Source organism: Equus caballus, chromosome X (genome assembly GCF_041296265.1).
Source record: "Equus caballus isolate H_3958 breed thoroughbred chromosome X, TB-T2T, whole genome shotgun sequence".
NCBI lineage: Eukaryota > Metazoa > Chordata > Mammalia > Perissodactyla > Equidae > Equus > Equus caballus.
Window position 1 is genome coordinate 10,165,854 of NC_091715.1, and position 27,018 is coordinate 10,192,871.

The 27,018-nt window shown below is 41.8% G+C and overlaps 1 protein-coding gene across 6 annotated transcripts in view; it reads right to left on the minus strand.

Annotated features, from left to right (window-relative positions):
• GPM6B (glycoprotein M6B) overlaps positions 1-27,018 on the minus strand; it is a 152,366-nt gene that overhangs the window by 36,555 nt on the left and 88,793 nt on the right. Inside the window, exons 1-2 of one of the 6 annotated variants that reach the window (XM_001489261.5) lie at positions 8,904-9,432; positions 533-652 (exon numbers count right to left, since the gene is read on the minus strand). The exons of 2 other annotated variants lie outside the window; for them this stretch is intronic. In XM_001489261.5, coding sequence (XP_001489311.1) covers positions 533-652; positions 8,904-8,964 — 181 coding nt within the window. In that variant the 5' untranslated portion in view covers positions 8,965-9,432. Of the gene's footprint in view, positions 1-532; positions 653-8,903; positions 9,468-27,018 lie in introns of those variants that run through there. 3 more of the 6 variants (XM_001489188.6, XM_003365795.5, XM_005613995.4) reach the window with 3 other exon arrangements.

A 27,018-nucleotide genomic window follows, 5' to 3' on the forward strand; every position in this document is an offset into this window, starting at 1 on the left:
GAGTACACACTTATCTGATCCTCATTTCATGGGCTTTGATTTTTCCTTCTCAAAGGCAATGACTGATGTTAAGTCAGAGTGGTGCAAAGCAGTGGGGCTGGGAAGTCACTTGGGGACACTCATGGTACTCTTGGAGTCAAGGCTCCTTGAGTGTCCTGGACCAGTTCTTGGTCCCATGGAGGACAGGTATGACACCTCTCCCCCGCATTACTGGTTCAGACATTGGAAATTCCATGGTTAACCCAAAGACATATCTCATTGTATACCGCTCCTTTCGAGAAGAAGAGGTGAGGGTGAGCAAAAAGGGGAGCAGGGAGAAGAAAGAGGTGAAAGATGGGGTGGAATGGAGAGGAGGAGAGAAAAAGAAAGATGATTTAAAAAATTCTAAAGGGCCAATTCCACCCACGCCCTTGTGAACAAATTAATGCATCAAGCAAAACAGAAAATATCACCAAACTGAAATATCCATGACAAATAATATTAAAGATAACAGTTGACTTGCTATTAGAATTCACCCCGAGGCTGTATTTACCTGGACTGCTCAAGGGGCTAGCCCTGTCCCCCAGGGTTGGCACAGGATGGTACTGGTGGTTCTTTGAGCCTGGGTACATCCAGTGGTACCTGCCAATTTCCATTTCAGCTCTGCTGTTCACTGCCAATTTCAGGTGGCAAAGAGTCAGTGTCTCTATCTCCAGCAAAGATTCTATATCAGCATTTTAATTTATTCTTTTACCATAAAGTTAAAGGAAATGGGGAGGTTAAAAATTTGCTATTGAAATGCAACCTGACGGTACCATCTAATCAACTCAGCATAATAAATTGAGAATGTTGGAGTCTCCTTCTCCATTTTTGAATGTAAGTTTATAGAAATCACCAAAATTTTCTTTTCTTTCCTTATTTTCTCCATCTCCCCTTTCCCCCCTTAGAATGCTCATTTTGGGCAGACACTATAATGAAAATCTGGCCTCTCAAATAATACTTTTCTATTTCACTTTCAGACCCACAGAGCGCCATAATTACTGCAGCTACAGAATCCAGGCTCATTCTCCATAATGGTACCCAGTCCCAGCTTGAAAATCTATCAATTAACCCCATGGTCTGCTGAATCTTGGATGAAACTCCTGTCCTCCCACTGACATCTGTGGTATTCTCTGTCACCTCATCTTAAGCTCAGTACTTCAGAGTCTAGAAAGTTCTGGATTAAATCCTGTTCCAATCAATCATCTCTCAGTGTTTTAAAGAGAAAGGGCTGCTGGTCTTGGGCTGGAACCACTGCTTACTCACAGACAAGGTGACAAATGGCCTCCTGGGACTCAGGTCCCTATCTGGTAATATGACTGTATTTCTCACTTCTTAGGGAATTAGAGAGAAAAATATCTCCCAATTTGCCTGATACAGAGTAGGCTGCTGGTAACTATTAGTCGAATTACAATCTTGAAATCCATAAGAGGTCACAAGGTCACTATGATCAGTTTATATTTGAGAGTCCCATAAAACCTAATAAAGGGTTACGTCTTCTAGGATGCCACAGATATTAAAAAAAAGAAACTCTGACATTGACGTGGGTAATTACTCCACCAGAAGATGAGGTTACAATGCTCCATGTGGCACCTCAGATCGCTGGAGATAAGGACCAAGCAGACAAGCACATTGCGGGGCAAACCCCAAATGCCCTGACCAGGTACGCTGGAAACCTCGCAAAGCCTTCACGAAATCCCAACTCCACTCTCCACCATCTCTGAAAACATTCAGGGTATTTCCAACTGGGAAACAGAGACATACTTTTCTAGGTGGTGTTTTAAAGAAACACCTTTTTGGCTTCAAGATTAAAAGACATTTTTACTTTAAGTCATTTAAGGGAAAAAAAAGATGCTAGGACAATACTGCCCAATGACAGTATTTTTGCTCCTGCTGTTTCTGTTGTGATGATGACAGTGATGTTGATGATGGTGGTGACGATGATGATGAGGATGATGACAGCCGTAATTTACGGAGTGCTTATGATGCGCTAGTCATCATTCAAAGCACACTGCACCCGTTCCTCATTTGTCACCACCATCTTAGGAAATAGGTACTATTATTATTCTATCTTTACAAATGAAGAGCCGAGGGCAATGAGAAGGTGAGTCCCTTGCCCCTGATCATGCAGCCAGGGGGTAGAGAAGCCTGGGTAGAAACCTGGGCAACTTGGCTCCAGAGGGCACAGTTTTGAAGGCACCACAATACCCTACCACAGACTGTGCATTTGCTGCAATCATCCCCTCTTTTGCTGAAGCCATGCTTAGCGCAACAAGAGTTTTTCTGAGGTCCATTTGAGGTGAGCTGTGCTTCTGTGGCTCCTCAAGAAATGTTTCAGGTCTCAAGCTACTAATGCTGTTTCAGGGTTCTAAAAACCTCTTAACTCTCAGCCTTCCCTGGATTTAGACTTTTGCTTTACTGTCCAGGAGATTCTTTCTCAGATATGGGTTGTACCACATTCTCTGAAAGCAAAACAACCCAGTGCGGCTGGTAGAAAGAACCAGAAGAAGGTCAAGTCGCCTCACGATATGATCTGATCTCTTAGTAAAATGGCTGTGAGCCCTTGGCATCGACCTCAAGCAAGAGGATTCCAAGTAGCTCAACCACTTCTGATCTGAAAAATTTCATCGTCCTTTAAAAAAATTTCTCTCTCCATGCCCCCTTACCTCCCACAGTAGGTGCCCAAGAAATGTTTGGTTGAATAAATACTTGGTTGAATGCAAGGGAGCACCCTGGGACTCTGGACCAAGAAACGGCTCTCCAGGTCCCCCACCACACTGACCTCACCCAAGCCAGGCCATGCACTTCAGGGAATCTGTGCATAGGGTATATCCATTCTCTGTCCTCATCTCCTTCCGTAGATGGGGAAGTCTGCAGACATTTGGGCAACGAAGGCTTCTAGGCAATGACAATGAAAAACCACGGACTGCCCAATGCTAACGTGTTTTCTGAGAAAAACATGGTGGCCATGCCTGAGACGCTTAATTCAGCATAATACTACCAACTCCAGTAGATCTGGAGATGGGATCGGCAAGTGGAGGGACATTTTCCAATACTTCTGGGAAGGCCTTTTTGCAACAGTAAATCTTTAGCTATGAAAGAAAAGAAAATCATGTCTGTTTTATATTTTTGAGCCAAACCTAACTAAAGACATTAAATATAAAATTACTTCTAAAATTTCAAAGAATACAGCATATATTTTGTTTAAAGGAACAGGGTTCTAACACTTAGAAGGGAGTCACATGATTCCAAGGAGAAGCCTCAGCTTGAATGGTATATTAAAACACTGTCGATTCTGGGCAACTGGCAAGAAATGGGAAAATGTGCACACCCAGGAAAATCCTGGTTTATGCCCTACAGAGGGAAGACTGCAAATGTTCACCTTAGAGAGTAGAAGACAGGGATGGGCAGGAGACCAATCCATATTCTTGAAGAAGCACAAAAAAACTGTGACATCTGAGATACTATTTCTGGTTGGGGCTGAGGTGAGCGGTGGTGGCTGATGGTGATAGACACAACTGTGAGTGGTCATCACCAAAGGTGGATATGAAACAAATGATGGAAAATGGGGAAAGGAAAATAAAACAATGCCTTGTATACTTTTTTCATTTACTTAGATAATGTGATTTAGTGACAAGCCTGAATAACTAGCTGCAGCCTGCTATACTTTCTAGCATCTAGGAAATTATCACCGGAAGCAAATAAGTGACAAAGACTAAGCTTCCTAGAAAGACCATATTCCCTGGGCAAGGTCTTCGAAAGCTGTGTCTGCCATCCTTCATTTTCAGCTATTATTTAAAATATTAAAGGAAAGTTATAACAACACTATAGAATACAGCAGGGATCAGCAAACAATGGCCACCTGTGTTTGTAAGTAAAGTTTTATTGGAACACAGCCACATCCATTTGTTTAGACACTATCTATGGCTGGTTCATGCTACAATGGTAGATTTGAGTAGTTACTGGAGAGACTGTGCGGCCCACGAAAGCTAAAATATTTACTCTCTGGCCCCTTACGGAGGAAGTGTGCTGACCTTTGATACAGAATATAGCTAGTAAGGCTTGACTATACAAAGAAGTTAATGCAATTAATCAAATCAGCCTACAAAATAGGACATTATTTTCTTTTCCTTTATTACATGTTCTCTGAAGAGAAATATCAGTGTGATGGCTAAGGATCAAAATTCTCCTCTCTGGCATTGTCGTCTGCTATTTAATCTGCCACCAGTCAGCAAAATTATGGTGAAAACCAAGATTATACTAGACATAATGGTCCCCAAGAAGAGATAGCACCCTTCTATGCCCATGATGTGAGCTCAGAGGACGGATGAGGGTTCAAAGGAAAACATTATTAAATGAATAAAAAAATGAAGAAGTGAATGAACCACCAGGTACATCGTGAAGCTAGGATTGCAGCTTCCCTCTCTCAAAAGTCAGTGGGTGTCACCTTCCTCCACCATCCCATAGCCATCCCTAGTCCCAGTCAACCATCTTACATGGATGTACGTTTGCTCTCAAGAAGAAAAAAGCAAGAGAGTGTCTTTGAAACAATCCAGTTAATCACCAGTCCCAGTGAGGGGAAATTTACGTCATGGGGACAACTGGCTATTTCACACGTTCTCCAATACATAAGGCTAATGAGTCCTTTGATTAAGATTATTTACTCTAAATTAACCTGTACCTCCAAATAACAGAGAAACATGATGTTTAAAATTACAATCTGAATTCAAAATTTCCACTCAATTTCAAGGAAGTCAAATCTAAATTTCCAAAAATGGGTCAGAATTCTTTGTCTAATGAAATAACAAGGCCAAGTCTTAAAAAGTATGCTAATAGAAACAGTAATATAAAAGTAGGAGATGCACCAAATGACTCGTTGACATCTTCTCCACACTTACATATTCTAAAAAAACAACATAAAATAAAAGCGAACTGTATCCTACCTACCACATATGTCCAGCACCATCTGGCCGGCCATGCTTTCCTCTAAGCCTAGTCCCCAGACACCCTCTCTTCAAATGTCCTCCTTGGCAGATTCTCACAGGGAAAAACTGTATTTGAAACTTTCTCTGTACCATATTCATATAATCAAGTAGGAAAACATCAGTAAAAAATCTCAAAATTGAATAATTCATAGAGCACCAGGAATAGTGTAACACGTTAAATGTGTCCCTCTGGGTTTTTAGCATATAGGTCATATATTCTAGAGGAGTGCTTTTCTTCCTAAACAAAAAAGAAGAGGGGGCCAAAAGTACACACATTTTGCTAAATTAAAAAACCCCAAACATGCAAGAAATTATATTCACTTGATTAAAAAGATTTAAATGGATGTTAATTTTTTAATCGAGTCAACAATTTGAATTCACTTCTTACCTTGCCTACGTCCTATAATTTAAATTATACATTATTTCCAATTTACTACATTTTTCTTCCTATGTGGTTAGGAACTCAATTTGATGCCAGGAATTCTGGAATTTATTTCAGCAACGATTCGTAGGAGCTTAACTAGCCTGAGTGTAATTGTTTCCATAGATTCCAATTTCCTACATATAATAAAAATAATTTTCATCACAGATACTTAGGTTTTTTTCACACAATAGGGCAATTGATTCAGTTGTTTTCCTACCCCCTGATTACGCACTCCCAGCAATTCCAGAAGCATTGGTTTTCACAAATGAATTGAGATCAAGTAATACTCCACAGAAATAAATAGAAACCTAACTGTCCATCTCTTCATTATTGAGTCCCATAATCTGTTTCCTTTGATTCTGTCTTATTCATTTCCTCCACTTATTCCATTTCAGTGAAGCTGCTTACTCAATCCTCACACTTTGATCTAATTTAATGCTTCCAATTTAAAGACCATCATTTATAATAATTTGGCATTTCTTACATCCATCTGAGAAAACCTAATTGCTTTCCTTAAAAATTCCTGAATAACACTAAATATTCTCTGTGAATTTTGATCATCCAGTAGTGTTCCGTGACAAAAGCTATGAGACTGTTTCAAAAACACATATGCTTGCTTTTTTTCTTTTAAGGACTTGGATTATTTTTGTTTAAAATAGGAACAAAATCATTCTGATTTAGTTTAAAGAAACAACTCTCTTTGTCCTGCTGAAACTCTCAGGAAGTGGCACAAACTAGAAAAGTTGAAATCAATTTGTAAAGCTAAGTTTAATTTATATTCTCAATAAACACTGTAATAATTATCCAAAGCTGTTAATTCACAAGCTACTGGGTACTAGCCGTTGGACATTAATACCCCGAATTCAGAGACAGGTATTTCCCTGAGCACCAACTATTGAAAACAAATGGGAAAGGGGGAACAGGGGAGGAAAAATATATGTGCATTAAAATCTCTGTGGGAAGTGACAAAATGTGTAGGATTAAATTTAGTAAATTAGATCCCTTGCTAAAAGGCTTAAAAGAAAAAAAAAATCAGATCCACCAGCTTAAGAATTATATAACGCATTCTCTAATTATGTCGAAATTTTAAATGTTAGTTTCAATGAAGTAAACATTTATTTTACAAATTTAAAGTTAAATCTGAAGGAATACTGGAGCGACAAGCATGCACAAACATTTGTGATTACTGTCGTATGCCTGTGTGTGTGCCTTGAATGACAACGGGCGAGCAAACTGGGGACACTACAGAGATGATACTTGCGTGAGTTTTGACCTTGTGCAGCTGGCATGTGAACTTGTTGGTCTAAATGAAGATTAGTATGTAAGTCACCCTGCAGAGCAACATTTATGCTGGGTGGGTCGCAGAGCCATCACCACCCTTGTTGCTGCAGTAAATACATTCCCCGGCCTGGATTCTTACTTAAGCATGTACTATATACATGTGACGATCTCTTGTGTTAACTTGGTATTTCTGAATTACTTAACAAACAGCTAATGTTTACCAATTTGGCACTTTTTAAAGTTCCTCCAGGAATTATCTTTTACTTCTAATTTCATCTCTAAAACCACAGCTAACGAGTTTTCATATACAGATGGTCAATGGATGTAGTGGCAGCCTGTAGCTTTGGTATTAAATAATATTTAATTGACATAAAATAATAGCAGTCCATGAGACTAAATGACAATGAGATACACAATTGTACAGTAAGGATTTTATACAGTTTTATGCCCCTTGCTAGCTCTTGGGGAGAAAAACGAAAGGGAAGTTTCTGCAGAGACCAGAATGGTTTTACCTGCTGCTGGCCAACACCATGTTAATAAAAAGTGAGTACTAAACAAGGTCATCTAGTTTAGGAAAAAATTGCTATAAAATGCGATAGGCTTCACAACAATGCTATTACATGATTCTATCATCCCGCAAACTTCGTCTCTAATCGTCACGGAAATGAATCCCTAAACTTTTATCTCAGTTCCTCAGCTTCATAAATATTCCCAAGAGCTTCTCTTATTGCTATTTGGTCATTCGTGTAAATTAAAAATTTATACATGCAAGAAAAGGCAGGGGTTTTTTTTGGCAGTTTGCTTTGTATTTTCGTTGGGGGACAGTAGGTTCGATCCAGGGATTGACTAAACTACCGATTTTAAAATTTAAGTGCTATGTACTTAATGCCACTTAATACACCTAAAAATGGTTAAAATGGCAAATTTTACATTACGTATATTTTAACATACTTCAAAAAATAATTTTAAAAATGAAATTGTTTAGGATAAAATGTTATTAAAGTATTGTGTACAGAAGAAATTCCACATAAAAACAAACAGCCTCTAGGAAGCCTGCTGTTAAGGTGAAATTTACACGAAATTGATGGTTTTGTAGGTGTAAAATGGTTGACCATCAGCAATTTTGGACAGTTCAACCTACATATTCTTAAGTAAAACGTAGTTGTACCTCTATCCTGGAGAATTACTATTATTTAGTGACTGTCAGTGGATGCTAGGGCCATGAGAAATAACCTCAGCACGACAGCTTTTGATGAGAGCCACTGCGGGTACAGAATCCGTTTTTGTGCCTTTCTGACAGTTTCTAACTTTGGGTGAGGGAGATAAATTGCAATGCAGTGAGACGCCGTTAACCTAACAGTGGCCGAGCTGATTCTACGGGGTATCAAACACGAAATCAGTCATTACCTAGGAAAAGACAGATTAATTTTAGCCTCTATTTTCTGCCATTTTCTTACCGCAAAACGCTTATTTCTCCAAAAAAAGCAATCCCATATGTCAGAACCGTGATATGTTCTAAGATTCTCTTTAAGGAACAGGACCTTTATCAATTTTCCTCCCCCAATTCTCTAGTCATAAATAGTGGAAGACCTCCCTGCCTTTCCATCAGCACTGGCGACAGAGCTGACAGACCCCCTCTCAAGCTCCAACTGTAAATGGTTATTCTATGTCATACTCAGGGCCTGATACATGGAAATAGCAATCGTATTCAATAAGAAAATTAGAAAATATCCAAATCACTACAGCGTTAGTGGAACCAAAGCATATTTAATATATGTGCCTCTCCAGTTCCTCCTTGGCATCAGCAGAAAACAATGCACCCCACGTCCCTGGAATATAACATGCAGAGCCTATGACCTAAGTTGTGACTCATTACATTAATTTAAAAAAGACAGTTTCCCCAATCCAGCCACCCAAGGTGACAAACTGCGGACATCCTTCTACGAAATACCATGTTCAGTAGGAAGATTTGGAACAGGAATGGATTGAAGAAAGGCTGCTCTATTAATTTAACACCAGCCTACAGGAAAAAAAAAAACAAAAACAGAAAACAAAAAAACCCACCACCCTAAAGCAAGCCCATGCCATAGGGATTGTTTCAGAGCTATTTTACAAGAGACACAAAACCGGGCTACCCCTTTTTAAGCACCCCCAGTGAAAAGCTTTAAACAGGCTATTGTCAGAGCACTGGGTACCTTTTCTCTCTTGGCTTTGTTCAGTATTTTCCTCGGCTGCAGTTTCCATGGCTGGCTTCATACCATCCACCAAAAATGCTTTTCCCCGCTCCCCCCAACACACACTCTTCCCCTCCTCTTCCTTTTCTTTTGGACTCCCCTCCGTCTCTTATTTACACCCGCGTGATTGAGAGGTTCTGTTCTTCACTACAGTAGATTACAGTCCCTTCCAAGATGCAAAAGTCTCGTCAGCGTCAATTTTCCCTCTGCCTACTGGTCCATAAAGACAGCTGCCAAGGAGCAGGCAGCCATACGTCACCGAGGATCCCAGTTATAAAACAGCCGTTCTGTGCCCGAGTGTGCCTCAAGTCTCAATGCGGCTCCAAGGGGGGAAGAACCCGCGCCCCCACCGGGCTCTTCCTTCTTGCTCTCCCACACACGCGCTCTGGCTCCCCTTTCTCCTAGCCAACTGCACCCAGTGAATGCTAATTAATTCTCCCAGGAAAGAATAGATTTGTGACATCAGAGGACGGGATGTGGAGGAGAAAGAAAAGAGCCCCCTCCCACCACGTGACTCAGCTGGTCAGCCACAGTGTATCTTCTCTCAGGAGAGCGCATATCTCTCCATAAGCAAACTCTTTCTTTCCCGTGGGACTCCTTAATGGGGCAGCACAGTTTGATTTATTTCATTTATCCCTGACCTGGCAGAATATAATCAAAGCAATCAAAGTCTCTATTTTATTTGCTTTAATATGTGTCTTTTATACAATCTCTAGCTAGCTAGATTGACTGATTTGAAAATATATATATCAAAGAGGGGAAAAAATACATTAAGCGGGAAGAAAACCCAAATATGGATTTAACAATAGCCGTGTAGCAATTCAGTATTAGAATCCATTCCTTGATGATACCTAACATATGTGATAGTAAGAGAAACTTTAGCTCGAGCCCAATTCAGAAGAAAGCACCCTTTCTTGTGTAAAAATAATCATAATATGCTACATATATATCTAGTTGACATTTTGGTATTTTTTTGGAATGAAAATCAAAATACAGTGATTTTTCTTATTGGACATGGTTATTTCTATATGGAGCCTTATTCATTAAAACCTCCCTCAAAGTCAAAAGAGTGTTTTCAAACTTATTCTAAATGTTCAGCATAAAGGCTAGTGTACCAATAATAATTTTGATCACTGGTTTCACAAGCCTTCTTGCATACGCCGATATTATTGAACAAACATTCTCAACCCATCCAAGCATATAAGCCTTTATCATGGTTATGGGCCATGTTTCCAAGCATCACTAATTTGTGCACCATTTTTTAAGCATTTACTTGCCCCACTTACCTTCATTGTCCCTATCAAAAAATTTATAGAAACTCAAGTCAAATACAGGGATGACCATTGATAACCACAGGGTGAAGGGTACCCTGACCAAGAACAGAGTTTGCTAGCTGGCTGGGTTGAACATCTGTCTTAAGGGCAAACATAAAGACAAATCAGAGACCACCCTCTCCTAAAAAATCTCTCCCAGGTTTTGAGGGTTTGTTATTCAACACTTTAAAAAAATGTGTAAGATCCTGAATCAAAATCCTCCAACAACCTGATCTTTTAAGGCCTTAGTTTGAGATAATCCCCAAAGCCTTCTGCATTCAATACCTCTGGCCCTGCTAAACCAGAAAAGATTTTGAAAACCAGTTTAGCCTGTTTCAACATTTTCTTTTAATTTTACATCTCATTTTTCACTTTAATCATGGCACTAGAAGACCACACCCACGATCAACTATTCCCTTAAGTTAGGGCCCCAGCCAATTTCGCTGTCTCAGGACGAGGGGATTGAGAAGCATGGCAGCTAAAATGTCAGTCTTTTGAAGAGCGATTCATCTGTGATGTAACTAGCTCATGGGAAAACCCGATGACGTGTCCAAGCAGGATGGTCTTAAACATTTTTGCAAAGATTACTCAGGCGCATTCAGACAGAAAGATGGCAATTATTGCTTTGTGACAGGCTCATTCTTCCTTAGCAGTTCAAGTGAGAACTAAAACCCAAACAAAATTCAATTCAGCACAAAAGGGGATAATTCTGTCTAGCTATGTTATTGGTTTTTATTTAAAAAATATCTAGCAAAGTCATTTAATTATAGAACTGGCAGAATAGAATAATTTTTTTGGCTATTACTTAAGAATATTATTTTTAAATGTTGACAAAGTGGGAAGGCAGAATATGGAAGCTGTTCTAAATTTAAGGACAACTCCAGTTCTGTATCATAGTCGGGGACATCAAAACCAGTGGACAAAACATTGACAATTTCTCCAGTTGATACCTTGACCTACTTTCACCCTGAAAACCACATGCAAGTGGACAATTCATCACTTTTATCTTGTTTACAACTTGGCTTTCTTTTCATTAGGCTGATAATGTGTGACAATTCTAGAAGTTACCATTGTATCACTTTATAAACAACTTCAAAACTCACAGATGTTTATGATAAATCATTTGAATCAGAGAAAACGTGATAGAAAAAATGGTAATAGCAAGAAAGAAAACAGAGTGTACTTTTATAACATTTCTGAGGTATGTATCCATTTTTGGCCAGAAAAATTGGATATGTAGAACATGTAAGATGGGAAATGTCTCCCACAGCTGAAAAGAATTCTTTAAACCCCATGCTTTAAGGCAGTCTGGTTGAAGGTAAGAATACTTCTGAGAGCCAAAATAAGAATAACGAATATTGATACAAGATGGATGTATTTATTGAACCATACAAAATTGCTGATGTTGACCAAAAAGAACAGTAGTTTCACGTGGTTCAACTTATATAAGTCTTCTGTAGAATTCCAGCCAGTTCAGCAAACATGCACAGAATAACCTTTCAAGTGTTCTCATCTACAAGCAACACAGACATGCACAAGAGACAGTGCCTGTCTCCAGGTAACCCACAGGTTAATGGGACCCAGAGAACCCTCCTAAAACCAGGGTGATCCCACCTGCTGCAAGCACTATGCGATCACCACAAAGATGGGAGGAGGGGAAGCACAGCTTTGCAGAGTTGAGCCGCTTACCGCAGTATGGTTAGAAACTTGCTGGGTAGGAAAGGGTATGGAAGGGCAGAGAAGGGAGAAGAGTAGGGAAGAGCAGGGGGGAGAAGAGTAGGGAAGGGAAAGAATGTTTCAGGAAAAACTGAACAGTATACAAAAAGAAAAAAAGGGTATCGTCAAAGTGTTGGGGAGATGATTTTTCTGACAGAGGGTTCAGAGCACAGGGTGCGTGTGGTGAGAGGGAAGTGAAGGGAGATGGCTGAACCAGTAGGGTGGGAACCAGGGAGGTTCAATGCCTTGCTAATCCTGGAGGCAGTGGGAGGAGATGGAAGGTTTGAAAGGAGTTCTAATCTGTGCTTCATGAAGGTCATTCTGTTGGTAATGTGAAAGACAGAGCGGGGCAGGGTGAGACTAGAGGCTGGCAAAGGAATTAGGAGTCTGGAAATAGCACAAGCAAGACAGGGAAGGCCTCAACTATGGCAGGGGGAGCAAGGGAACCTGGATGACATCTGATTGGATACCTATGCGTGGGGGTGGAAAAGGATGCCAAGGGGAGTGTGGAGCTTCTAGCTCGGCTGAGTGAGGAAATGGTCACGCTATGAACCAAAATGGGGAACCAAAGAGGAGGAGGAAGTTTGGTAGAGGAGATGAGCATGTAGGGTTTTCAGGGCCCTGGAGCATCCTGCAGGCGCTGTCCAAGAGGCATTCAGGACTATGGCCCCAAAGGAGAGGGCCCGACCAGAGACCAGGATCTGGGAGTCCTTGGTGTAGAAGCAGCCTTGCAAATGCCACCTTCTCAGGGCACCCTCCTTGACTTTCTTGCCTAAAATAGTAGCCCTGTCATGCCCAATCTCTTTACTTGGCTTTGATTTTCATTATTGTTTTAACCATGGCCCAACACTGATTGATCTATTCACTTACTTATGTATTGACTCTCTTTCCGCTAGAATATAAGCCCGTTATGGGCAGAAATTTTTGTCTGTTTTGTTCTCTGCTGTATTACCAGCTTCTAGAACAGTTCCTGGCACATAGTAGGTCCTCAACAAATAGATGTTAAATGAATGGTGAACAAATGATCAGGGAGAGATACAGACTACAAATACATGGAGATGGGAATGTAAGGAACATTGACTTTTAAATATAAAGGTAAAGGAAAAACTTTAAAGGGAAGGTAAAAGAGATTAAGAAGGAAAAATCAGAAAAGCAGAGAACAAGGCCAAAGTGGGATTTTTGGAATTAGAAAAAGGTTCCATGAAGGGCAGGAAGTTAACAGTGTCAAACAGTGTCAAAAACTGTAGAAGGAGAAAAAAGGATGACGATTGACAAGCAGAAAGTACCTTGTCCCACCAAATAGTCATTGGAACTTCCATGAGAAGGGTTTGGGTTGAATGATGGGGACAGGGGCAAGACTCCCAAGTCTTTTTCACAATCATTACTCTCAAAATAGGAGGCTCCTGTGGTTCAACTGAAATTTTAATCTCATACATAGGGCTTCATGCCCAGGCCTATACATCTTGGTCCAGTTTCCAACTTGTCAAGATAATTTGGATTTTTCTTCTATGATCTATTCCATTAATAATCTTCCCAGGTTTATTTTGTCTCTAACGATTCTGGTCACCAATTCGTGTGTGTGTGTGCGTGTGTGTGTGTGTGTGTGTGTGGTGGAGGAGTTTCCTCACACCCCCCAAGTAATTCTCCGATACCAGCAGGGTGTCCTGCACTTCAACTCAATTCTGACACTATCTATCTGGAGATAGCATCAGATCCTCCTACAAGACTGTCCTCCTCCATACCCCCACTTCAGATGCCAATCTCAAGTCCAGGTTGTCATCTGTGCTTCTGACTGACCAGTTAGAGATCAGAGGTTCCAACGACCTCCACCCCGGGTTCCATCGATTTGCTAGAGTGGCTCACAGAACTCAGAGAAACATTTTACTTACTAGATTACTGGTTTAGTATAAAGGATATGAAGGGATATGAATCAACGGCTAGATGAGGAAAGCACAAGACAAGGTACAGGGAAATCCACGCTCTCTCACAGCGTGCAACTCCCCAAATCTCCACGTGTTCACCAACCAGGAAGCTCTCTGAACCCAGTCCTTTTGGGTTTTTATGGTGACTTCATTACATAGATACAATTGACTAAATCATCGGCCTTTGGTGACTGAACTCAGTCTCCAGGCCCTCTCCCCTCCCTGGAGGTGGAGGTGTGTGTGTACATGGGGCGGGGACGACTGAAAGTTCCAACCCTCTAATCACATGGTTGGTTCCACTGGCAACCTGCCCCGATCCTTAGGTTTCAAAGTCACCTTATTAACATAATAAAAGACACCTTTATGGCTCTCCATTACAGGAAATTCCGAGGGTTTTAGGAGCTTTGTGCCAGAAACAGAAGAGCAAATATATATTTCTCATTATAAATCACAATATCAGTCTCCAAGTACAGTAAATTTGCTTTATGTATCTCACATGCCTGTGATCCAAATAATTGATGGAAGTGTTCAATACAACAAGACCAAGGTGAGAGAATTCTGTGTAGGCCACTATGGACATCACCAGTCGACTGGTTCTTTCATCCATTCATTCATTCAACCAAGGTCCATTAAGTACCTACTAAATGCCAGAAATTGAGTCACTATTCTATGTTCTATGGCTATGATTGTTCAGTTAACTGGGAATTCACGGAGAATGGGATGAATGCATGGGACTGTATGATAATCTACCTACATGTCCTTATCATAGTCACATGGCTACCCATAAAGCTGGTCAAATGCCTACTTCTTCCAACTTTCTGGAACTATGTTATAGATTTCTTCTGGTCTCAGAATGACTCTTCAGTGGGGAGTCATTAATCACCAAGAAGGGATGTTTCCATAGTATTCCTTCAAACTACTAATTCCTCTGAAATTTTCACATTTCATGGAACTTTTTTCCCCCAAAGTCCAGCCTCACCTCAGTACCCGAGGACAGAGCCTCCTAGTGGTCATGCAGCTCCAGAGACACAGGCTCATTCATCTCTTTACCATTCATCTTGGTTTCCATTCTTGGCATTGACTGTTTTCTTTATGGATCGTTTCTTTCCTCCTGGTGATAGACGCTCCCTCCTTTCCAATGAGCCAGTGTGTCCTCCCGATTCCTCAAGTCCCTTCACCTCTCTCCTGAGTAAGGAGTTAAGACTGTATTTTGTGGAAGACATCACAGTGACCACCTCTGACAAAGACAGGCGACTCAGAGCCAGTGGGTCTCCCCAAGACCTATGCTTTCTGCACGGTTTCTGGGGCCTAGAAGGCATACCCATGCCATGTGTAACTCACACGCCCCGGCGTAATCCTTCCTCTTTGCCCCTCGAAGAAAATCAACACCCAGAGCAACAACCCAGAGCCAAAGACAACCTCACGTCACAGTCCAGTGTGCTTGAATGGATGAATTTTAAATAATTGTGTTTTAAAAGAAATTTTTGCTAAATGACTCCTAGTTTCAAATTACCCACCATGATAAAATCAAAGATATGTTCTGGAGGCAAACGTGTGAGCCTTTGGAGAGAACAGAATTATAAAGACAGCAAGAATTCTTAAATCTTACACTGAAAGCAGAAAAGATACTCTTTATGTAAAGTAGCAATAACATTCAAACTATTAACACTTCTGTGCTGTGCTCAAAATGTTGCATACATTAAAAAACACAGGAACTAGTAATATAGTATAGAGCCAGAAATTTATGATCGTCTAACATTGGGTCCTTTCCATAAATAGACCTTCCCGAAGCTTTACCAATTTGGCAAAGCTTTTGTCTCCCATTACCAGAATGAAATTTCTGATTTTACATCCAAGGTGGGTTTTAAAAACCCTTTGATTCCTTATTCTCGCTCTCTTTCCTGATTCCTTATTCTCGCTCTCTTTCCTGATTCCTTATTCTCGCTCTCTTTCCTGATTCCTTATTCTCGCTCTCTTTCCTGATTCCTTATTCTCGCTCTCTTTCCTGATTCCTTATTCTCACTCTCTTTCCTGGTGTATTTCCTCAGCCCCTCCTCTACACCTGTTACACTTTCCTTTACAGGAAATGACACCATATAAAGCTGAGAGCTGAGATGACAAATCAAATTGGATGACGTATGTGAAAACTCTTGTCAATTATAAAGCTCCGTAAGTACAAACCATCATCCTTAGTGTTTCTCTTTAGTGGCAGAGGTGGTTCCCAGGCAGGCCACTGCCACAAAACTGGCTAATGTCAATAACGATGAGCACACAGGAGCCTCTCTTAGCCAATTGGATCAGCAGTTTGTTTAACGACAGGCAGTGTCCTCATTAGGAGCTGCAGGAGCTGCCAAAACAGTGATTGTTGAGTTTGGCAAAAGCAACTTGAGTGGGTGACAAGCCTCTCTCTTCTGGCAAAAATGCCACTGAACCTCATTTTCAAAAGGAGAGCAAGAGAATGAGTTTGGCAGGAGCAGGCTGAGGCTTCGCATGATGGAAACAGGTGGGGCATGAAAAGTTTGAATATACAGGGCTGGCGAATGGGCACACAGCACGGGCATTACTGCGGCATGAGGCAGCGTGTGCATTTGCCTCACTGGTGTGGACCACATCTGTCATCTGGGGCTAGGTAATTCCTGGGTGTGGGGCTGTCCTGTGCACTGGAGGATGTTCAGCCGCATCCCTGGTCTCCAGTCACTAGATGCCAGTAGCTCCACCCTAGTTTTGACAACCCAAAAATGTCTGCAGACATTGCCAAATGTCTCCTGGAGGGCAAAATCAACCTTGGTTGCAAACCACTGCCTTGAATCTATTTTTTTTTCCCTAAAACACTGGAACCAAGTGGGAAGCTTTGAAGAGACTGATGCCCGGGCCCCACTCCCAGAGATTCTGATCTGCTAGTCAGAGCTATGCGATGGGCACAAGAGCTTTAAACTCTCCCCAGGTAATTCCAATATGCAGCCAACAGCTGTAGGCAGTGGGGACACACAAAATGTGTGCTACAATGATGGTGACATAATCAGAGCTGTTCTATGAAAGCTATACAGAAGGCAGTTGGATGGATGGTTAGGAGACCGGGCAGGCCAGTGTCAGGGCAACCACACTCACCTGGGGAAGAGGTGGAGACTCTCCACCTAGTCGAGGCAGAAATGATGACCTGGGTATCAAGGTGAGGGAGACGGGGGTTCAGGATTGATTCCGAGACTTCAGCTTGGATCCCTAAAAGGATGCTGAGTGCCGCAGGAAACACATGGGAAAATGAGGTGATGCCTTGGTTTCCTAGGGCTGCCATAACAAAGGAGTGCAAACCGGGTGGTTTTAAACAACAGAAATTATTCTCTCACAGTTCTGGAAGCTAGAAATCCAAAATCAAGGTGTCGGCAGGCCCACGCTCTCTCTGAAGGCCCTAGGGGAGCATCCTTCCTTGCCTCTTCTAGCTTCTGGTGGTTACTGGCAATCCTTGGCTATTAGATACATCATTCTAACCTCTGCCTTTGTCATCACACGACATTCTCCCTGTGTGTCTGTGCCTCTTCTTCTAAGGACACTAGTCATATTGGACTAGGGGCCACCCCAATGGAGTATGACATCATCTTAACTCGATTACATCTACAAAGGCCCTATTTCCAAATAAGGGCCCATTCCCAGGTACCAGGGGTTAGGGCCTCAACATAGATTTCTGGGGCACATAATTCAACCCACAATGGGTGAGCAGATAAGGGAGAAAAACTATCAAGTTTGGAAACCACGTGAGCCATGTCTGCACGATTGCTCAGACTAGAAAGAGTTCGGAAATGACGACTTGGGCATTATCAGCAGAGAGGAATTAATTGTCACAGGAGTGGGTGAGACGCCACGGGAGATGGTACAGAGGAGAAAGTCTTGCAGGTGCCACCCAATTCGAGGGTCTCTAGGGGAAGAATTACTCTCAAAGGATGCATAGGACGTTGGAGGAGATTCAGGACAGGTCCTTGTCACAGAGGAGGAGGGAACTCTGAGGAGGAGGAGGAGGTCCAGTCAAGGCAGCCAGAAGGCGAGGACTCGGCAAAGGCCACTCAGATGGAAAATCCCAATTTCCTTACCAGCATCAGTAGAAAGATCAGAATGGAAACCAGTTTGTAGAGGGGCTACTGAAGGACTGGGAAGTGAAGAACGGGAAACAAGGGCAGCCTACTTTCTAAAGAAATTTGACAGTGAAGGGAAGGCGAGAGAAAGATGCAGGCAGGTTAAGGAGGAAAATACAATAAGGAAGAGAATCCCAAAATGTTTTATGCTAAAAGGAAGGTGGCGGTTGAAAGAGAGAGGTTAAGAAGATGCAAGTGAAGGTGGATAAATGATGAATCGGGATCACAGGAGAGGCAGAGGGCCAACTGTGGCTAGGAGGATGGAACACTTCTCCTTCTGAAATGGGGGGGCAGAAGAAATGGAGGGAAAAGGAGAAGTTTATTTAAGATTTAAGGAATTTCATCTTAGAACAGGTGGTTAAAGGTGAGAGGGAGGTTATAAGGCAACATGCCCAGCACCAAGAAGGGTACATTTGTTACTTGATTTAGTCCACATTCACAGTCCTATGAGGGAGGTATCATCTGCTCCATTTTATAGGTGGCATAACGGAAAGTACGGTGGTTTTGGTCTTAGTAAAGCAGGCAGCTTGCCCTGAGTCCAGATTGCTTTGGGACTTGAGTGAGGCTGAGTCTCTAGGGGATCAGAGACTAGAGGGAGAGCGAGGGAGGTAAACAATATCCTCACTGTGTGTCTCATCAATTGTGGGGAAGTGGATCTCAACACGATGGAACCACACTTAAAGCCAAAACAGAAACAAGGACCAGATGATGGGTTTTTAAACTGGTTTTGATTAAAAACGGAAAGTTTCTACTTCTTCCTGTGTATGCAAGGTGTACATCAGGAGACAGACAGCCAATCCACTGACAACGTGCTTCCTGATTAATTATCGTGTCCTGTGGGGAGCTCAGATTCCTCACTAAGGGTGGCACACCATCATGAGCTCTCCCTATGAGGGTTCCCAATTAAGTCGCCCACCACGCATGTACCAGCCGACATGAACAAGGGCAGGTCCTCCAAACCTCTCTGGAAGCTGCTGAACTGCAGCTATTGGGATCCTAGTCATGTCTTCAGAGCAGTTCCTACTGGGCTGGCCAGAAACCACAGGGGCTAGAGTATTCTCTTACCCAAGGAGAGATGGTGGCTCAATCTGAAAGTCGCTCTGCAGGGGATTTTCCTTACATCATCTGCCAAAACTCCAGCCCACTTGGCCACCCCAGCTCCTCTTCCCTTCCTGCAAGGCACAGGCCAGAGCCCACCTCCTTTAGGAGGCCTCCTGGTTAACTCACCCACTTTGCTCTTCTCAGCATTCTCTCTAACCACCCCTCTGTCTCTCAGTTATAAATGCAAACCTCTCTCTATGGCAGCTATTTACACTGAAAAGACACTTATCTGCCTTTACCTGCCCCCCACACACATGGGAGACAAAGACTTTTGTCAACCTGCAGGAACCCTAACCCTCAACGTTGGACCCCCAAGGAAGGCGAGTCTCAATACCTTTGGCCTGTTTTATGAAGGAAGCCAGACATATTCAAATTCATGATATTTTAAATCACAAGACATCTGGGCTGTGAAAATTCTCAACAGAAGTTGGAAAATTATGGGATGATCCCGTCAGGGTAGGGATAAAGATGACGTGACTCCTTTGAACTCTGAGAATTCAAGGTGCATCAAGAAGGCCTTATTCTGGCCTAGATGCAGGAGTCACTGTCACCTTTCCCTGAAATGCAGTCAACTGTGGATTAATGGGTTTCTATCTGTTGGGTAACGGTGTTGTAACAGGCAGGCACACAGACCCCCACATAGCTCTTGGGGGAACTGGACCCTCCAGAGCCACAGTGCAATGCCTCCTCTGTGAAACTTATGAAATGTTATTTCTAGCTCGTAAGTTCTTCATGCTCTCACCACCATCCTTCAGGTCCGGGTAGGAGGTAGAGAAGGAAAAGCTGGTGATTCTACATCCTTCCCAGTCGCTCCCTGTCCCTGAAGGGTTGGTTCACTTCTGAGCCCTTGTCTGGCCTGACTGGGTTTCTAAGGGCACTCCCCACCCCAACCCGCACATCTCCCCCAGACCTCTCTGAGGAGGTACCGCTTAGATGAAATGCCTGCAATTAAGCTAGAAATAAATAAATGGAACTAAGAAGAATAAAGCAATAGCATTTAAAAAGATGTGCCTTGAAGGACACTCTTTAACAAATTGTCAAAATTGGTTTCTGGAATCTGGAGGATGTTGCTAACACCTAGGTACTCAAGACCAAATTAGAGTTGCCTCTGACTTTTATTTAAACACACACACACACACACAGAGCCCCACCCTCAGAAGGGTCTCAAGCTTGATTTAATACTCTGATGTCATTGTCCTGAAATTCTTAATACTTTGATCTTTGAATTTGCGTTTTGCAAGTGAAGCCCGACAGAACAATGGAGCATGTGTGCGAGCAGAGGAGCTATGAGCTCCTTGCCACCCTATTTGTATACGGCATTCACGATGCCCCGTGTCCCCCAGAATTCAGGGGTGGATCCACGAGGCATGGGAAGTTCAGTGAGATTCAAAGTCAGCACAAGGTAAGCATGCAATGTCTACCACTGAGCAAGCACTGACTCTGTCACTTGCCAGTCATGAGGACTTGGGCAACTCATGCCTGAGCCTTCATTTCCTCATCTATAACATGACTGGGACGAGACGCTTTGTGAAGCCTGTCCTGGCTCCAAGGTCCACTGGGCCTTAAGTGACCAGTTCGGCAGGATGGTTACAATGAAAGAGCATCATGTAAGAGCCCTACAACCATCATCTCCATCACCGTTCCTACTGTGCAGGTTAAATGAGTTTCCACCCGCTCTAACTGACGTCTGAACAGCCTGGGATGGACTCCACTGGGCTCCTGGCATTCTCTGCAGCAAGATGCCAGAAACTCTTTCTTTGGATGTATGTGGTGCAATTAAGTTTTTCTCAGCTTTGATCTTACTAACCTATGTCCTTTAACCTCTCAAAGCAATCACACTAAACTTATCTTCATGTGCTAAGAACACAAAGAAAATAGAAACCAGTAAAACCATTACAAAGATATTTTATAATAAAATTTAGACCCTGTTACCCATTTGGAAATATATTTTAGAAACAAAATGGATACAGCTTAGTTCTATTCAATAGAACATATAAAAATTGAATTTCACCTTCTCATGTTTTGTTGTGTTTTCCTAACAGAAATCTGGTAGAAAGAGAGTTTTAATTTAAGATTGGTTAAGATCTTTTCACAGATTGGGGATTACAATTTTTAGGACAATTGAAAAAATATATTCATGTACCTTTTACAGTTAAAAAATAAGCTATTGATAGGCTAGGAGAGGAGGACTATGATATTTGTCCGCTCTTGAACTGTCAGGGTCGATTGAGACAATCTGGGTGAGCACATGGCTGTCACCTTCCTCTCCCTCTACTCTAGATGTGACCTTCCTGAAACTACCTACTCAGATGAAGGACGAGGATCTCAGACAAGGAGTCTCACACCGAGGGATTCTATTAAACACATCAAAGTCTGAAAACCACTGATTTACAGACGAGTATGATTATCCAACATGTAGCTTGACAGAAGATTTGAGATTTATCAATACACAGCTTGACCGACTATTTGAAATTTACTTTCTGACATAGAGTGCCTGTTTTTGTTAGTTCAGGGAAACACCCAGGACTTGGAAATACATAATTCAAAAGCCCTCAGGTGAAAGTCTACAGAAAACCAGTGCCTTGCTGGGTCAGTTGCTGGGTGGTCCAGGGTCGGTATAAGATAAGAATTGCACAAAAATGTGAGCTATTTCATTTGGTCTGCTGCTGATGAGAATCTACACTAAAAAAGACAAAAAACTATATACTTTTAAATATATTCACATTTATTCAAATACAGTATTTTATAAATTGCCTCTTCTGGGCAATTTTCTGGGATGGAAATTAGGAGAAGTAGGATGAAGTCGTTTAGGTCCTTTACTCCACTAAAATAGTCAGCAGGCCTTGAAAGTTGGCAACCGCTGGGGCAACTTGAAATAACCACCTCTGCCAGGTCAGACATAAAATATCTGAGCGTGTAGAAAAGGCAACGAATGAAGAGCAAATCTTAGTGATCTCACTGAAATCTACCAATAATATTTTACATCATTTACTCTCAACATGATGTCTTCATATTGGGGAATCTACAGATTCAGAGCATCTCGGAGGACAAGGTAAAAATCTAAGGAACAGCCTCTGTATAGTCTACGACCTCAGAAATGGACATGAGAAATGAGGCCAACCACCTGCTGGGTATCCACAGCCATATCTGTGACTTGAGTTGTGTTCACCATGACTAAATGTGAAAGTTTATGATTTTGCTGAAACGTAAAAGTTTGTCTCTAGGCCCAAACAACGTATAGCAGGATCCTGAAAGAACTTTTGGGTGTGACCGCACCCCTGCTATAGATAATCACTGTGAAGCCAGAGAGATGCTCCGAACTGCATCTAAAAACTGTCCTACATTTCTAAGGCAGAGAGAACAGGATTCTGTCCAATCACTTAAAAAAACTCTAGAAGAGATTTTTCAACAGATGACTCACGAACACTCCTAACAGGAAACTGTTCTTTCTAGAAGCCAGCCTAGGTTCTTGAGGAACAAGTTACACCAAGCCAATCTGATTTCTTTTTCTATTTAAGTATTTAATTTGTGATCTTAACGTATTCAAATAGTAAATTAGAAAAAATTGCGTTTTCCCATGAACATTTTATGAATAAATTTTATTCAGACTCTCCTCCCGCATCTTCAACATTGTTTATTCAACCAGTCAGAATCTTTGTCATTGCTAGAGAGCCATTTGGAGTTACCTAACAGTTTCCCAGAGCCCGTTATCTTTACTTCCTTCCGAGCTGTCTGACGCTCAGCACTTAGGAAAATCTGTGTGCTGCTGAGATTCGCCCAGTGGATGATAAGTACCCACTTATAGAACTCCTGACTTTAGACGGGTCGGGTAGTTATACTTTCTCCTAAATTGTATATTCATAATCTTCATATCAATGGCATATGGTATTGCTAAAACAAATCTGTTTTAGATAGGATTACTAGATCAGATGAATGCCATCTTCTACGCTGGCGTCACAAACCATTTGATGAAACTCTTCCCATAGTTTCGGGAATAAGATAGTGTAATGTTGGCAACATGCCAGCACACTTTAAAACATTGTATTCATTCTGTGCTTTCAATCAACAATTTGAGGTCACTTAATCACACCCTCAAGTGGAATCAGAATGGGCTCATGTGCTTTCAAAGTGGTTACTAAATGATGGATGTCACTTCAGAGAGGAAAGTGTCTAATGTTACGCCATTGGGCTTTGTCCTTGCTTTATGCCAGAGAGATGGTGATGTCACCTAGGGCCCTGAGAGGGCAGGCCACTGCCCTTCATTTTACCATCTAGGCATTTAGGATGAAGTCGCTGGAGTCAAACAACCTAGAATTTCTTCACAGAAACTACAATAAGAATTTTGTTCAATTCTTCCCTGATTTTCTGGCCCTGCTTAAAATAAATGTTATGTGCACACAGAATTCTAAAGTAGGAGGAAAATTTTAAAACTGTCTAGCTCTCTTCTCTTTTCCAGTCTGTAATCGGGAAAGACAGGACTAATGATACAGGTCTCTTGAATCACAGCCAAACATGCTCTTCTTTTTGCCTGATGCATGGTTATCAAAGGAAATACTCTGCTAGGATGAGGCCCAAGTGCCAGATCTGCAATGCACACACCAGACAGAGACAATTCTTCCTAAAATATACATTACGTCTTTGCAAAAACACATTCACGTATTTTACAAAATACCTTTTAAAAGTAAAATCGTATCGGGCCAACACAGAGTAAAAAGAGAGAAGACAACATAAATCTTTGGAAATCAATGCTTGTTAATGTCAATTTATCTTTTTAATGAAAAGCTACTGATAAACCATGCCATTGAATTAAGTGAGCTAATGCACGCCCTGGGCTTTGCACAAGAGCTAGGAACACTCAATAAAAAGTAGCTGTTGTGATTAATAGGCAAGACTGGAGCGGAGTTTGAAATGCTTTTTCACGAAGGCAATAAAGATCCAGGATGGAGCTTGTCAACCAGCCCAGGCCAGAGCAGAATGGATGGATAGTGGTCCCCTGCTCCACCCACTCTCAGGGGCGAACCTAGGATGACGGGCAACTCCCAGCTCCCGGGCTGAGATCTCACTCATTCTGGCCCATTCAGGAAAGCAGATCAAAGTGCAAGGGAGTGACAGTGGTGTATGGTAAGACTAGAATACATACATTTACAAAAATAAAAAGGAAATCAGTGCATATCTCAATGTTTTATTATTAGGAACAAATTGGAACACCTCACCAATAACCGTAACACACAAGTGTGCTACGTTCCACAGCTGAGAATGGCTGCTTTGGGGGAATAGGAAATGCCTCTAAACATTTTAAATGATAAAGCAATAAAAGAATCCAAGCTGTTGTTGTTATATTGCCAAAGAAGAACTGCTCACTAATGTTTGCAGTAACAGAGAAAAGTAGGCAAATTCTCGATTTGGGCTTTCTTCAAATCCCAAAAGTAAATATGAGTTTGTGGCTTTTTTTAAGTGCCCGATCCGCATACAAAGGATAAACTGAACATGGCACTGTGAAACGCAAATGTATTTAGAAAATGTAAACATTTTTATTTCTAATTGGCCATCCTGATAATTAGCTTGTTTAAAATGTCAAAAACCTTATTCGAGGGATTTGCTGTGTAACCTTTGCTGCTGCTTGTCAGTTTCACGGGTGAAAGTAACAGGTAATTTGTCACATTCACACCAAATGGTTGATAGTCAATATGTTAATTATCCAGTAAAAAGTAGTTTGATTATTTTTCACTAATTACTGCTAACCCTAGTAGAAGTATTCAAAAGAAATGAGATATGAATTTCCAACCTGTTAATCCCATGCTTGTTTTAATACATTCGGTGGGGGCAAAGACAAATTATTTCATAAACTATTATCATTAACAAATGAGTATCTTTATCAATTATGAATAAAAAGCAGACAATTCATATATTTGCTCTAATGCCTTTTAGTTAGGCAGCCCTAACCGTTCTCAATCTAAAACCTCTGCCTAAAATTGTAACTCTTGAACTTTTTCACCAGAACATTTCCATTCTCTTCTCTTTGCCCTCCTTGTCCTCATTGATCAAAAATCCAGATCTCCCATTATTTCTGGATTAAAAACATATTAAGGCTCACAATCAGAAATATAAAGAAGGTGATGAAGACCAATTCTTTCCTTTTTAAAAACCTGCAATTTACTGCTAGCAACACCTAAAACCAGTTCTGAACCTATTACCTCTTAACTCATTTGTTTACTTGACACATAATTATCAAGCGCCAGCCAGGTGCCAGGGATCCTGCCAGGGATCCTGCCAGGCACTGTGGAGCTAGAAAGAGGGGAGATGCTTTCTCATTCAAGGAGCTAAGGGGCTCTTGGGAGCAGAGGGACACACTCACTTCTTATTCAGCAAATATTTACCTGCCCATTCATGTGGAGGGCGCTGTCATGGCAGCTGCAATTGCAGAGTAGCTATCTCACCACACTGGACAGTCCATGAGTGTGGGCTCCCTGACTCATTCCCTAACGCAGACCCAGCATCTGGCCCAGGGCAACTGTTATAGGTGTTGCTGCGTGGCCACCAGGCGGGATCTGGTTCATAGCCTCCCTGAACTCACTCAACCCACAACCCACAGGAGGAGAGAGGATGGGGGGAGCACGGGGCAGGGATGGAGCCAAGCTGAATTCAGAGGGAGAAGGGCAGATAGGGGCTGGGGGGTACAGGTGGCAAGGAAGGCTTTGTAGCGGAAACACTTTCTGGACGGCTACTGGAGGGTTGAGGAGCAGGAGTTGTCTCCCTGTGATAAAGTTAGGCATTTCACAGTTTCTTCATGATTCCTAGACGCCCCCTGTAAAAACTAGGCATTTAAGATTTCCCAGCTCTGCCAGGCAAGCAAGTTACTCTGCTCCTCTGTGTCTCAGATCCTCACCTATAGAGCAGGATAATATTCAGTCTACCCACCTTAAAGTGACTGGGAAGATTAAATGAGAATGTAGCAAAGTGATGAGAACAGTTCCTGGCTACTCTGTTAAGTATTAAATATATGGTAGTGTAGATAAAAGCTAGTCATTTATGTGGCCTTTTTAAAAGCTGTCATTATACAAGACTTTTTCCAAGTCACAGCACCACTATCAGTGGTCTGCCTGAACCATCAAGAACTCTACGAGGGTTTTGTGCATCACTGAGTTTCAAATCAGGGGCAAGAAGTCGTGCTTTCAGGGGTCTGCTTAACTCCCAGTTTCATTCAACTTTTACATCTTTTCAGTGAAATGTATAAGTACATGATCTCAGCTACATGTGAAAAATGCTCTGAAAGATTACATATTAGCTTCCAGCTCCTGGAGATAAGAACAGAGCAGCAGCTTCCAGGCGTGCCAAAGCTGACTCAGAAACACAAGCAAGATGTTACTCTGAATAACGTGGCTCTTAAACACTGATCTGATGCCACCTGTTGAGGCTGAGCAAACGAACAAACAAAACACATGTTAAACCATTGCTCTGCGATCTGTGCGAGTCTGAAACAGACAAGTCCTGGGCTTGCAACCAGCAGTGTTGGCACACGAAGTCACTAAAATAGGTGGCTAATCTGCTTCTTCACTATGATACTCTTGACCTGCTGATTTTAATCAGAAAAATAGATTAATGGTAACTGTTTACAGCCTGAGATTTTAATGCAAGAGTGTGCTTACCAAACCAGCAAACAGAACCCAGACCTTAATTTAAGAAAGAAACAAATCCACACGGTCTCCGTCATTTAATGCCTGCATCCAGGTACGTGAGCTGCTTGTTTGTAGTGGCGAATGAATGAGCTCTAACTGAAGTTCCCCGGGAAGTAAGTTCCCCGGAAGTAAGTTCTCATTTTTACAGAGCAAAAAGGGATCATGTTTTAGCTCTTCTGAATTTATCATGAAGAGAAACAAAGATGCAACGTTTAATTTTCATA